A 14001-nucleotide genomic window follows, 5' to 3' on the forward strand; every position below is an offset into this window, starting at 1 on the left:
CTCCGTCCTCAGTGATGGAAATGCATGCTGTCTCCTAAGCAACAGCGAGCAAGTGAGTCCAAAGAAAGCTGGACTTAGCTGCATTAGATCTTTGGCCTCCCTCGTCCCTTTGGTGTCCTTCAGCATGAAACATCACAGACTGGCCTGGTTAGTAAACATGAGCGCGCTGTGTGCAGTTTACTGATGTTACATTACAGGAGTTCTGGGCACTGAAGGGAACTGAATTTTTCAGTTAACTCTCGCTGCCATTTGGAGCTGCAACATTGACTTCTGAAGAAGCTTTGAGATTGAAATTTTCTTCACATGTTTCCTCAAGAACAAGGATGTTATGGCAGGATGTTAAGACTGAAAGGATATGATAACCTTTGTTACCAGAAAAAACTGTTCTCATACCGTCTGGAGTTGTTATATATATATTATACCCTTTTAGATGTGCGTACATTCAAATCAATTCGACCACAATCACAGCACTTTGGAAAATAGAAGTAATTTAGAGTGGTAGCTAACGGTTATTTTCATCATTGATTCATCTCAAGATTAGCTTTTTGATTAACAGATTAATAGCTTGGGCTATAAGATGCCTATCGTAACCCAAGATGATGTCTTCAAATTACTTTTTTTTTCTGACCGAGAGTTCAAAAACCCAAAGATATTCAATGTACAATGATATAAAACAGAGAAATGCAGCAAATGCTGCAAACCCAGATGCTGTGTAGAGGTGCTTGTGTGTACAGTAGTGCAGCAGCGGCACTGTCCCGGGTCCTGAAACTGGGGAGATGGAAACAGAAGAACATGTTAGCCTGCTGTGCCACGTTGCGAAGCTTCGAATACCTTCAAATATTTCTCGCCGAAGCTTTCGGGACAGCCCTACCTAAAACATGAATCAATTATAAAAATAGTTGTTGATTCATTTTCGGTTGATCCACTGACTGACTAATCGTTTCATGTTACTGCTGCTAGTTACCCTGAAGACAAAGATAGACCTGCCGATTTTATACGATGGCACGTTTAAGGGTTATCATACAATCTGTGATTATATTTTATTGAATAAAACATTTGTATACATCATCGGATGAGTCAACAGAAAAAAAAAAGGATTCTTTTAGGGAGAGAAAAGGTGTGATATTGCTGTAGAAATGTGAGTAAATGCATTGTTAGACATACAGTATCTGTGGCATATAATGATAGATAGCAGAGCGAAACACCCAGGGGCACAAGGTAACTGCACAGAGAAGGCATTTTTCATTTAATGGGAACAAATGGGGGTCATTGCAGTTCTGTACAGTTCTACAACATGAAACCGCCGCATCCTAATTACAGTGAAAAAGGAACCTTTTTTCGCTGCTTTAGTGTACGAGTGGTGTGTCTTTTTGTATCTGTGTTGTTCTAATCCCTGGTTGAGACGTAGACACCTTCATCTTGACTGTCCTCCCCCCCCTCTCTCTCGTCCCTTTTCACCTCAGGACGTCCAGACGTGGTGGAGTCCGTTCAAGACGATCCCACATACAACGTGAGCAGCGAGCTCACCCTGGAGGTGAGCCGCGACGACAACAACGCCCTCATCACCTGCGCCGTCGACCATCCCTCTCTCGCCCCGGGGGACAAGAGGAGCGAGCACACTCTGCGGGTGTTGTGTGAGTCAACTGGGGAAATGGGGAGGAGATGGGATACAGAGGATGCTGAGGGGGAGAGAGAGAGAGAGTAGAGGACAGACAGATGTGAGAGGGAAATGCAAAGTAAAACCTTAAAAACTGCTGTCTTTTTATTTCTGCCTCCTCTTTTATTAGGCAGCCGAGGCACATTTCCCTCCTTTGCAGTTTGATCTCTGCTCCAATAATTTCACATTAGCTACCTGTAATAATGACCACACAGGAATTTAACCTTCCTCTGCCGGTGCCCAGAGTTGAGTCACTGTGGATGAGAAGTGCAGGTTGTCATCATCTGAAATGCAACTAGAAAACGGAGCCGCGTCGGAGTCTGTGTCGGTGCTGCCACCCTGTGGGCGAGACGGCGGTACTGCATCGCCGAGGGAAAGTGATGTTGTTGTGTAAGGGGTTATGTCATTGTGGGAGGCAGAGAGATGGGGACGCCTACAGGATGCAGATGGGAGTAGATTCGAGACGGGGATGAATGAATGAGACCGTCTGCGCCGTGTGCATGTCTGTGCGGTTTTGAGTCCTGTGTTATGTAACTATACTCTCTCTGTGTGTGTGTGTGTGTGTGTGTGTGTGTGTGTGTGTGTGTGTGTGTGTGTGTGTGTGTGTGGGTGTGTGTGTGTGCGTGTGTGTGTGTCTGTGTGTGTGTTTGTCTTCCACTTACAGTTTCCCCAAACGTGCAGATCCTGCCTGAGAGCGATCTGCCTAGAGAGGGGGAGAAGTTTCATCTTGAGTGTTTTGGCAACGGCAACCCACAGTAAGACACACACACACATGCACACACATCTCATTCACACCATGTCTGCCCGTATGCATGGACACACACACTTACACACTTTCACTGATTTAAACACATTGTGGACACCAAATGCACCGTTACACACATACACGGTCACCTACCGACTGACTAATTAGTAGTGAGTTTATTGACTTCAATATAACCTTTAAGTAATTAAATGAAAACAGAAATTCCAAACAATATAAATGTACTAAACAACGTGGTCATAACTAAGGCTTTCTTCCTCTTATGCTCACATTTTACCAGAGTAAGAGGACTTCCTAGTACATGTGGTACATTCTGTTCACCAGAGCCACAGCAGCACATGAGCGGTTCATGTGTTCATATCTGTGTGATGAACCTTGCAAATGTAATTTACAAATGATCAGAAAGTGTTCTGTACTGTTTGTTGACTCCAGATGGACCAACAAATTCTCATACGTTAAAGCAGCAGTAGGCGAGAATGGAGCAAATATGATTTAAAAAAAATATTTTTTTATAAAACGGTCACTATATCCTGACAGTAGTGCATGAGACAAGTAATCTGAAAAAAAGTCATGTGCCTCTGTGTCTTATGGTGTCCTCCGGTGCTCTTAATGGAATCTGCAAGATTTCACAGACAGGAGGAAAACAACCAGTCAGAGCTGATCTGGAGTCTGCCGTCTATGAGAGCCGGCTGTCAATCACTCGGGAACTCTGATCAAACGGTCAAACTAGGCAGCACTGATCAAATACGAATCAATATTTTGTTACTGTAATGCCTATTTCTCACCTCAAATGTTTTCAGAAACATCTTGTAGTGTACTGTTTAGCTGTAAAATGAGAAAGTTCGTGACCCGGCAGCCATGTTGAGATCTGTTGAGTAAATACCAAGCACCGCCCACCAGCCGGAGCACAACCAATAGGAATGCTCAATAGGAACGCTCTCTCTCTGAAATGACCTGTGATTGGTCAAATTCTCACGTCAATGGCTAGATTTTTTAAAGCCTGAAAACAGAGCCATGAGGAGGTAGAGAAGTCTAGTTTTCTCTCTGAACACTTGAATTACAATATGCTGAAAGGTTATTATGGATTTTTTGCCCAATGATGCCCAAAATGTTCTGCCTACTGAAGCTTTAACTACAAAAAGTGCCCATCAGTGCCTTCTAAAACTCATATGACTCATCATTTCTGAGTTGCTACCTCCATGGTTAAGGTTTGGTCACGTTGAGGCGACTAACTAACTACTTGGTTAAGGTTAGAAGAACCTGTGATGTCGGTAGAGGTCTTTGAGTATAGTAGTTGGACATGGAACTGATGCTGCCAGTTTCCTGGTGAGGACAGTTTCGGATGGACAGTTAACTGAGGGTTTATGTACTGTCTTCTGCTCGTATAGCCTTTTTATCGTCTCTTCTCGGCCAGTGCTAATGGCATCTCTCACCTCAATCTCTTGAACCAAATCTTAATATTATTCTTATGTCTTGTAAGTTACCCAATAGATTCATATTCAAGCCAGTGCTTCTTCTATCATAGAAACTTGGCCTGTTTCGCTCTAACTAATGTGCTGATGGAAGCCCTGACTCTAATAACCGGAGCAGGTTGGGTGCTGCTGTCCTTGCCCAGGAGGGATTCAACAGATTTTAGAGGCACTTTAGAGCAGCATATAAAGAGGCAGACACACATGTAGAAACAGTCGCAGTTAGTTACTGAAACGGTGTCAAATTACACAGTAACATGTGCAATTTCTGACACCTTCTTGAGCAAGTATCCACTTGTTCAAACACGGCACGTATGTAAACACACACATGGGCGCAGTTAGCGAAAAACATCTGCTTGTACAAGCTCTCGCGTGTTCACTGATACAGTGTGTACACAATAACTCTGATACTCACCGACACGTACACAGAAGCAAACTGCAACCCCCGTCTTAAATCCTGCCCACACAAATACACTCTTTCCCCTGGCCTTTCTGCATTATAGATGAACCTTCAGCCAACCAGCCCTATCGATCCACTCTCCTCCTCCTCCTCCCCCTGTCCTCTCCTCCCTGCCTCCCTCCATCCCTCCATCATCGGTTATCTCTCCGCCGCCGTGTCACTCACGGCTCGTTTGCTCCTCTCCGTCTTGTCACGATGCCTCCTTGCCCTCCTCCTCCTCCTCCTCTCCCCGTCCTTTCCTATAACTCTCCTCTATCTCTCCTCGCACCTTTTCCCCCCTAAACTCCCCATCCCTCCTCCTCCTCCTCCTCCTCCTCCTCCTCCTCTTCCTCCCGGTCTGCTCTCCTGTCACACCTCCCTCCCTTCTCCCCCTCTCTCCCCCTGTCAGCTCATCACTGGAGTGGCTAGGAATAAGACTAGCCGGTTAGTTTGATTGGCAGGTGGAACAGATAGGGGGCGGGGCAGGAGGAGGTGACTGTCATCGCATGAACGTGCTTTAATAGGCAGCGAAGGAGTCGATAAATTATCGACAGGAGAGAAGCAAGTGTGCCGCGGTCTGGGGGTTCAATTCCCACGTGGAGCACCTATGCTAGAACTCTATTTATTTGTGATACAATTATACACCCTGGATGAAAGCAGCCATTAAATTATGTATGTTTTATGTAAGACGCAGCCATGCTCTATGGTAATAAATGGTTCTGTGTAGTTCAAAATGGTCCTGACGGTGTAAGGGTTCAGGGTTCAACTCCCGCTGGGATCATGATACACAGAGAGGCTTTAGATAAAAGTGTAGCTGAGTGGCAGAGGCTGTATGGAAAAAAATAAGGCTATAGAGAAGAGAGAAGCTGTGGCATCGCTGCAAAAAAATGACAAGAGAAGAAGAGGTAGAGAGGGAGAGAAAACAAACCGACAGGAGAGGGAAGGGAAGAGAAGCGTGGGCGGAGAGGAGACAGAAAGATTTGGTGACAAGCAGCGAATGACTAAGACAGAGAGGGAGAGCAAACAAGAGAAAGCCGGTGTGCTAGAGAGGAGCGAGCGTGCTCAGCTGTGTGCACCACCGCTTGTGGATGAGCTAGTGTCCAATCAAATCAGATACAGGTTGCCCCCGCAGCTGTCAGTCAAAACCCAATCACCGCGGCGACACCTTTCCTCCGACACACCCAGCCACTCGGATCCATCTCCTCCCCTCGAGCTGCCCTCCCCAATCAAACTCAATGAACGTCACACTCTATTCCGCGACACACACTTTTCTCTCGGCGGTCACATCCTGTCAGGTTCAAAAGAATAACTTACCGTATCAAATTCTATACTGTGTTTCCTTGATGCCCGGCAGCTAGAGCTTTCTAATAGAAGAGAAAGGAATGCGTGCTCTACTTTCTTTTATATGTCCCATCTATTCAATCAGGAGTGCTTGCATCACATTTCTGAGCTTGAATCTTTTAACCAGGACTATTCGCTGGGCGCATTTACAGCTAAAACACCTTACATAACTGTGATCTGCTGCGTGCAGGCTTTCCTTATGTTTGCAAGGTCATGGCCACGGTTAGAACAGAGCAGGTGACATGTAACGGGATTACACTAATCTGTGACCTGCAAAAGGATAAGGCCGGCCATTTCTATATTTCTCTTGACCGTAACCAACAATGAATTGATTACTGTGCGTGAGTGTTCACTGCGCTATTATCGTGGCCATAAGAACTCACGATATCGATATTATCGCGATATCTATAGAACATTTTAAAGAAATAATAATCAAATTTATCTTTAGCTTTGTTTATTGTGCGTTTTGCCTCTTTTTTGGCAAATTAATTACACTCATTATTTTAAGTCAAATCTACATACGCTGTCACTAAAATGTGTATTACTCCACAGCTCAAAATAGTCCCCAACAAATGCACCATTTAACTTCCGTCTGAGTTACCTTTGCTAGTTACCAGCTGTTTTAAGAAATTACTCAGCCTTTTTTTATAAGTGAATCTATATTTGTGACACATCTTTAAACCGCAGTCTGTATAGAAGAAGTGGACGTAATTTACTAAATGAACATCATGCTGTATTTAAAAAGACTTGAAACTAGTAATTGAGATCATAAACTCATGTTTACAATGTTTACTGAGGTAATAAATCAAGTGAGAAGTAGGCTCATTTCCTCATAGACTTCTATAAAATCAGACTTCTTTTTGCAACCAGAGGAGTCGCCCCCTGCTGGCTATTAGAAAGTATGCAATTTTTAAGCCACTTCAGCATTGGCTTCACTTCTCAGACCCTGGAGTTGCCCACTGGTTTAAACATACAATAATTGATGTTTTTGGCCACATAGGGGCAGCGCAATATGTTGTAAACCACACATTTTATCACCTTGTAAAGTTTTTATGGCGAACAAGGAGAACTGTGGCTTATTTATTTACACATCCAGCAGACAGAGCAACACTAGCATATATTGGGAGTCAATAAACTTTCCTTTTAGCTTCTTTTTGGTCTCCACTAACTCTAAAATGAAATAGGGACTCTTTAGCAGCTCCACTTTCTTCACTGGGCAGGGAGTGACAGTGGGCTGATGTGTTTTAGTTGAAAGTACTCTGATGAGAGCTGGCTGAACCAAACGGTTAAACCGTGGACTGTAAAACCAAAACAATGAGCTGAGAAAAGCTGGTGATTAGTCATTTCATCCATTGTTTTTATATAAAAAGAGTGATTAGAGCAGCTTTAATACGTCCATCTTCCGTAGGAACCAATGGCCTTGGGGACTGAGTGCCACAGACAGGGAAGTAATGAGAGTTGGACTAATGCATTGTTGAACACAAGAACAATATAAAATCACACCAGACTTATCCTTTAATAATCTCCAACTGTGAAAACACTGATCAGACAACGGATACTTTTGGTAGAAATAAGTGTTGGATTACAAAGACTTTAGACATTAACATAATTTAGCAAAAACACCCCATAGCGCATTCTTTACCATGATAATGATTACAGCTGGGAGAGGGAGGAATATGCAACAGCAAAGTACCCATAATTGCAATAAAGAATGTCTTCAAGCGTATCATGACTTTTTGTGCAGTGTTTATTAATGCATGCGTGCTAATTGAAAAGTTTCCACTGAAGCAGAGCTCATGGCCAGGAATAAAACACAGACTTTAGACATGCATGGTGGGAATCATCATCAGCGTGGTCCGACCAATCAGCGGTCTGCACTTAAACTACCTGCTGTATAACAGCGATTGACTTTTGAGCATTATGTGTAATAACACTGCACGAGTTACAGCCTGTAAATGGGAAGTTAATTGTTCAGTTAATTGCATATTATCTAGCATTTGGAGGCGGTGTAATACAACAGCTGAATCCGTTTTATTGCAGGTAACCAGACGACGTAGCCAAACATGGTCAGGACACGCTTGTTTTATATTTCATGGCTGAATGTTCATACGCCTCAGGATGGAGCTCTCTCTCTTTTTTATTTTTTAGCATTGTTAGGATTTATTATCTTAAAATGACACATATTCAAAAGTCTGAGCTTCCTAGTAAGTCTACAGTCTCCCAAGTGTTTGCTCAGCAGCAGGTGTCAAGGGAGCAGACGATGTTTCTCATTAGCTTTCACTCACTTTGAACATTTTTGCCCAGCAGCAACAACAGATAGAATTATTATATAGGGCTCGCCTTTTTAGAAACTAGAATTTGAAAGCTTGCTCTGAGAGATGTATCGTTCCTGCCTTTACAAGCACAAATAGCCACCTGGCCTCCATCACCAGTTTACGGATTGCACCTTTAGGTGTCGCTGAGGGTTTTTTCACATTTCCAAGAGCGATTAATCAGTCCAGCCCATTCAGGTCTGTCCCCGTTTCAGTCTCCCCGTCATTGTAATTACTGTACAGCGCTTAAGGACTCGTACATTTACATAATTGATTCTTTTATCAAGACACGTCTCGCTATCTCTCTCATACACAATCTGTTATGCAGAATGGATTTTTTTTTTTTTTTTTTTAAACGCAGGCTGATTTGAAATGCTGATCTTTGTTCTGTTGTCTTCTTCTCCCTCCATCTCTTTTAATCTCTTTTCTTCGTCAAGCTGCGCCACTCCTCCCGACCCCGTCCTCCTTTCCATAATTTTCTTCATCATTCCTTTTTCAGCTTTTACTGTCTGCTGCGTCAACTCGCCGCCCTTTCCCTCTTTTCCATTGCCCGTTCTCTCCCTCAGTCAGTTACTGTAACATTCATCTCATTCTCTGATTTGTTATCGCTTGCTCTCCTGCCCTGCTTTTCTTTTCCTCCCAGCCTGCCCTCTCCTCCCATTTCCATCTCTACTTCACCGTCGATCTTTTCGTTTCTTTTGTCCTGCAGCACTCATCACAGCTCCCTTCTCCTCTCATCACTTCACCCCTCTTTTGATTTTTACTTTTACTTACTCTACTTTTTTTTCTCTTTGTTTAAATGTGCAGGGCATGTACAGTTCAACTCAGGACTCTGTGTTTCTCTCTTTCTCTCTCCTGTCTCAACAGGCCCACCTCCTACATATGGGAGAAGAAGGATGGAGAGCTCCCCCCACTGGCCAAGGTCGACAGTGCTTTCTTACGCTTCGAGATGCTCAACAAATCAGATAATGGCGTCTACCTCTGCCATGCCGACAACGGCATAGGAAACGGCCAGGGGGAGTACACACTTCTGGTGCAAGGTAATAAGGGAAAGTGAAACGAGGGGAAGAGAACAGACAGGAATGGGATGTGTGATGGGGAAGAGGGGGGAGAGTTGGAATGTCGTCTTCTTTTACTTTTCTTCATCACGTTTCTTTATTTCTCACGTTTGTTGTGGCTTTTGCTTGTACTTCTTCCATCTTTTTTTCTCTTCTGATTTTCTTTCGTTTCTTTCCTCCTGTTTTTGTTTGTTGTTTTGTATTTTTTTTTTTTCTCATCCAACCGCGCCGCCATAACCAACGCCACCGCTTTGCCATCCAACCGCTTTCGCTCGTTCTTGCGCTTCTTTCCCTTTCACTTTTGTGTGTCCCGTTCGTTCGATCCATGGCCATTTTTTTGCGCTTTGCTTGCTCATTCCCACTCCTCCTCTTACGCCTCATCATCCTCATCATCCTCTTACCTCTCCTGCCAAGATCCCATGGACCCAGACACCACCTTATCCTCCCTTGCCACTCCATCTTCCTCCACCTCCTCCCTCCCACCTTCCTCTCCTCCTGACGTCTTCACTGGCTCCAGCACTTCCTCCTCTTCCTCCTCCTCCACCCCCTCTCCTCCTGACCTCGCCTCCACCCCCTCCCCTTCTGAGCTTGCATCCACCCTCTCCCCAGACAACTCCCCTTCCCCCACCCCCACTTCCTCCGACTCCTCCCCTTCCCCCACCCCCACTCCCTCCGACTCCTCCCTTTCCACCACACCCCCCACGGCTGCGGCTGACGCGTCGACCGCCACCGCCCTCTCCAACGTCCTCTTCCCGGACCTGCCTGTCTCTCCCTCCTCCTCCTCCTCCTCCCCGACTCCCCCACCTCCCTCCTCTGCAAGCGAAGCTCCTTCCGCCGCCAACCCCTCCTTCTCCCCCCCCGCCACCTCCCTTACTCCCTCAGTTTCCGTCCGGCTGAATGGAGTTTACACTTTCACAGGTAAAACCATCTGAGTTACACACTTGCACTCACACTTGCAAACAAAGAGAGATGCGAGAAGCTTAGTAATGGAGTGGAAAAACAAACACCATTCACGTTACTACTTTGCTATTTTTTTCCCCCTCAATACACAAACTGTGCTTGCATTGTGGAGTAGTCAAGGATACTGGGAGTTTGTTTTACATTCACACGCACACATGCAAACACAAGCACATACTCAAAGCTGACAGCAAGAGAAGAATTGCAGAAACACAATGAAGGAAAAATGGCTTTCGTGTGGCCATTTCACAGCTGTTTCATGGATTTTTTTTTCTTGTTTTCCTCTTTCCTCCCGTTGATAATCCCTAACCCCAACCCGAACCCCTCCAACACACACTCCTCCACTCATCTAACCAACCATCCATCCATTCATCCATCTAAACATCCATCTGCTCATCCACTTGAGAAGATGCTGCAGCCAACATTACAGGTATAACTTTTCCACCAGTCATCTGTCGTTCTTACTTTCTGTCGTTCTAACTTTCCACCTGTCTGTCTGTCAGTCTGTAGCTCTGTCTGTTTTTTGCCTGTCTGTCACCCTGGAAAAAAAAAAGCAGTCTGGGGACACTTTGAACTTCAGAGCGGAGGGATGAATATTTCATACTCCTGCCCACGTAATGCTTTGTTGTTGCCCATACATGCACAGACACAGGCTCCAAACCCAAGCTCACATTCACACCAGGCAGCACTCACATCTATCTCTAAAGACACACACACACACACACACACACACACACGAGCATGACCCCTTAAGTGGTACAAGTCATTTACACAGTGTTCCACTTCCTCTGTGTGTGTTTCTCTATGTGTGTGTGTGTTTTTCTCTGTGTGTGTGTGTGTGTGTGTGTGTGTGTGTGTGTGTGTGTGCTCGGAGGGGTCAGGCTTCGAGGTGTTCTTGGGTCTTGTCTGCTTTCCTTTGATGCTGACAGCAGGATTTATGGGCTCATTCTCAGTCTCGCCTCGTCAGCATGCCCCTCTCACCTCCACACCGGCCAGCCAGAGTGTGTGTTTGACTTTCTGTGTGTGTGTGTGTGTGTGTGTGTGTGTGTGTGTCATTCTGACTGGTGCTACTATCCTCCCTACCCCCCCTCCTCTTCTCTCGGTTCTCTGTCCGCCGCTGGCCTCTAGCTGGTTGTTGTCATGCCCCTTCACATGTCTAACTGGCCAAAATGTGACTTTTTTTCCTCCAAAATTGTCCGTTCACGCCATCATTTTGTGTCCCAGCTGGTTGTGATGTGTTCCTCCCTTCTTCAGTTCCAGTTTTGTCTACATTTGTGTGGTTGTCAGTGGCTGTTGCTGTGCCTCCATCTCTCGTTCCTGTCCTCTGATTGGGTGTACAATGAGCTAGCTGTTTCCTCCTCTGACTGGTTGTATCCCTGCCCTCCACATTGGTTTAACCTCCTCAAACATTCACAAAGTGCAAGCCAGTCTATATTTCTAACTCCCTTTCCTTTTTTTTTTTTTTTTTTTTAAAAGAAAAGTCCTTGTGTTATGCTTTTTGTATGAGAAGTGCTGCTTTTCGAGTTGTGCCTATCTGAGTGACTTTCAAAATGACAGCCGGCGTCTGATCCGGTCTGAAAAGTCAGGCGAAGTAAATGATGTATCAAATTATTTCTGCGTAGATTGCTTTCTTCTCTGAGGGGCAAGTAGCTAAAGTGGCTGAAGCGAGGCAAACTGGGGTGGAAAAAATATCAAATCTCTGCTGTTGGGTGAAAAACTAGCCTCTTTAAAAAAAAATGCCAGCTTTTCAGAGACGAAGAGAAGAGGTCTTGTTTTCAGCTTGAGCGACGTCAATTGTAAACTGTGCAAGCATTCTACTAGTGTACAAGTATATTGATAATACATTTCTAGGTGCTCATTCAAAGTAAATAATTAGTTAAAGAGTTGCTAATATAAATATAATCAATAAGGACAGTTTTGCTCTAATCATACCTCTAATGCATAAATTAAACATTAAATAGTGTGCTATATTTGTAGCACGACTTAGCCAAAATTATCTGAAAAATGCAATTTAAATATTTTTAAGTACATCTTAATGAATCAGTGTGTGACAATTAGGGAGTTATATTGGCAGAAATGGAATATAATATTAATAAGTATGTTTTCTTCGGTGTATAATCACCTGAAAATAAGAGCCATTCATATCTACATAGGAAGCGTGTCCGCTCCACGGAGTCCACCATGTTGCACCGCCATGTTTCTACAGTAGGCCAGAACGGACAAACCAAACTCTGTAACTTTTCCTGCTTGGGCCAGAGTCGATAACGTTACTTGCTCCCGTTGTCGCCACCGCTCTCTCTCTCTCTTGCTTCATCACTTACTTCACACGCACACACTGCAAGCACTCTACTCTACAACAACTGGCTCTAGAGAGGGATATTTGCGATACCACACACTGTTCCTTAAGTACAGCCTCTCATATACTAAGTACAACTTAAAGGCATAATGAGTAGGGTTTTCCTATAAAAACAATGTAGAGACTCAGGTGCCAGATTGTAAGCACACATCCAAGAGGTAGCTATGAAAATGGCGGACACAGCGCAGAGAAAACGCAGATACAACGAGACGAAGCTTCAAGCAGATAAAGCCCCAAAACGAGAGTGAATCTGGGGTTGGCTTTCACCTGCTGGCGAGCACCTTAACCCTAAGCACCTAACCCAGAGGGCGTGTGCTTCTGGTGTCACTGAGCCAAATTTGAATGTTGTGTTTTCAAACCGCAACTGACAAATAACACAAACTAAGTGTTGTTATCTTCAGTACACCAACTTAAACTAAAACCGTTTTCCTCAATTTGAGCATAATGTACGTGTAAAAAAGTACTAAATACATAATATAAGTGATATGTAGACGAGTGCTACGGGTCATAAACTCTGACTTTGAATGAACCAAAAACTCCCTCTTTGTGAATTCAAGTGATCAACAGTGTGTTTTTGCATACACTAAAAGTAAATTAAGTCATCTAATTATACTTTTAGTAACTAATTATACTTTTTGTATAATTAGTTATACTTTTAGTAAAATTAGTGCAGGTGTGTGCTATTTTAATGTACTATTTGGTAGCCAAAGGTACCCTAAAATATGTAAGTAAGTATAATAAAACACATATTGTGAAGCTTTTTTCTTTAAACACAACGTTGAGCAAACTAATTTTGAGTATGCTTTCAGGAAATATACTTGAGCATAGTGTCTTTATGATGTGGGATCCACCATGGCAGGATTAAACTAGCAGATAACTGGAAATTTATATTTAATCAAAGAATCACAAAAACATGATCTGGGGGCTTTTGGGGCTCGAGATCAGTTGCCCACATTCCCTGGTTGTTAATCCAGCCTTGGGTTTCTCAAAACTGAGCGTTTTCAGAGCTTCTTATTCCACAGAAGAGCATAAAAGATGGAAATTACCAATGCTGAAGGGGCGATGATTTCACCCGACATCAGCAGCGCGCGTTCCCACAAGGTCCTTACAAGTGATTGGGACTTGGTCGGTAAACTGCTCAATTCCTGTTGCATGTTAGTCACGAACAATTTTTAATGGAGGGTGACGCGGTGGCCCCTTTTCTTTCGCCTGGCTTTTTTTTCATATCCTTGTCTTTGTCTTCTGAAGGTTTGCCGCTGTGCCTGGGTATTATATATTGACAAGTCTTCTCTGCTCCCCTGTTCTTTTCTTTTCTGTCTGCCTTCTCTCTGTCACTCTCCCCATTATTCTCTCTCCCTCTCTCTCTCTCTCTCTCTCTGTCTCTCTCTCTATTTCTGCTGCCTTTCATCATCTGTCTCCCGTTTCCACCAATATTCATACGTCACCCACTCCTCGCTCTCTGCTCTCAATCTCTGTCTCTCTTTCCCACTCTCCCCTTATTTCTCACTGCCTCTACCTCATTTTCTATCTCTCTCTGTCTCTTTCTTTCTCATCCATTCTCCCATTCCCTTTCTCATTATTATTACGACATGACTTCCTTTTCTCCTTTCTCCTTTCTCTTCTCTCCTCTCCTCTCCATCCCGCCACCC

The 14001-nt window shown here is 44.1% G+C and overlaps 1 protein-coding gene across 3 annotated transcripts in view; it reads left to right on the forward strand.

Annotated features, from left to right (window-relative positions):
- Positions 1-14001, forward strand: part of cadm3 (cell adhesion molecule 3) — a 109560-nt gene that overhangs the window by 86922 nt on the left and 8637 nt on the right. The window contains exons 6-10 of one of the 3 annotated variants that reach the window (XM_037786501.1): positions 1464-1634; positions 2322-2412; positions 8849-9021; positions 9454-9957; positions 10406-10426. In XM_037786501.1, the coding sequence (XP_037642429.1) occupies positions 1464-1634; positions 2322-2412; positions 8849-9021; positions 9454-9957; positions 10406-10426 (960 nt within the window). The remainder of the gene's footprint in view (positions 1-1463; positions 1635-2321; positions 2413-8848; positions 9022-9453; positions 9958-10405; positions 10427-14001) is intronic. The other 2 variants (XM_037786502.1, XM_037786503.1) reach the window with 2 other exon arrangements.

The sequence above is a fragment of the Sebastes umbrosus genome, chromosome 12, assembly GCF_015220745.1.
Source record: "Sebastes umbrosus isolate fSebUmb1 chromosome 12, fSebUmb1.pri, whole genome shotgun sequence".
In the NCBI taxonomy this organism is placed as follows: domain Eukaryota; kingdom Metazoa; phylum Chordata; class Actinopteri; order Perciformes; family Sebastidae; genus Sebastes; species Sebastes umbrosus.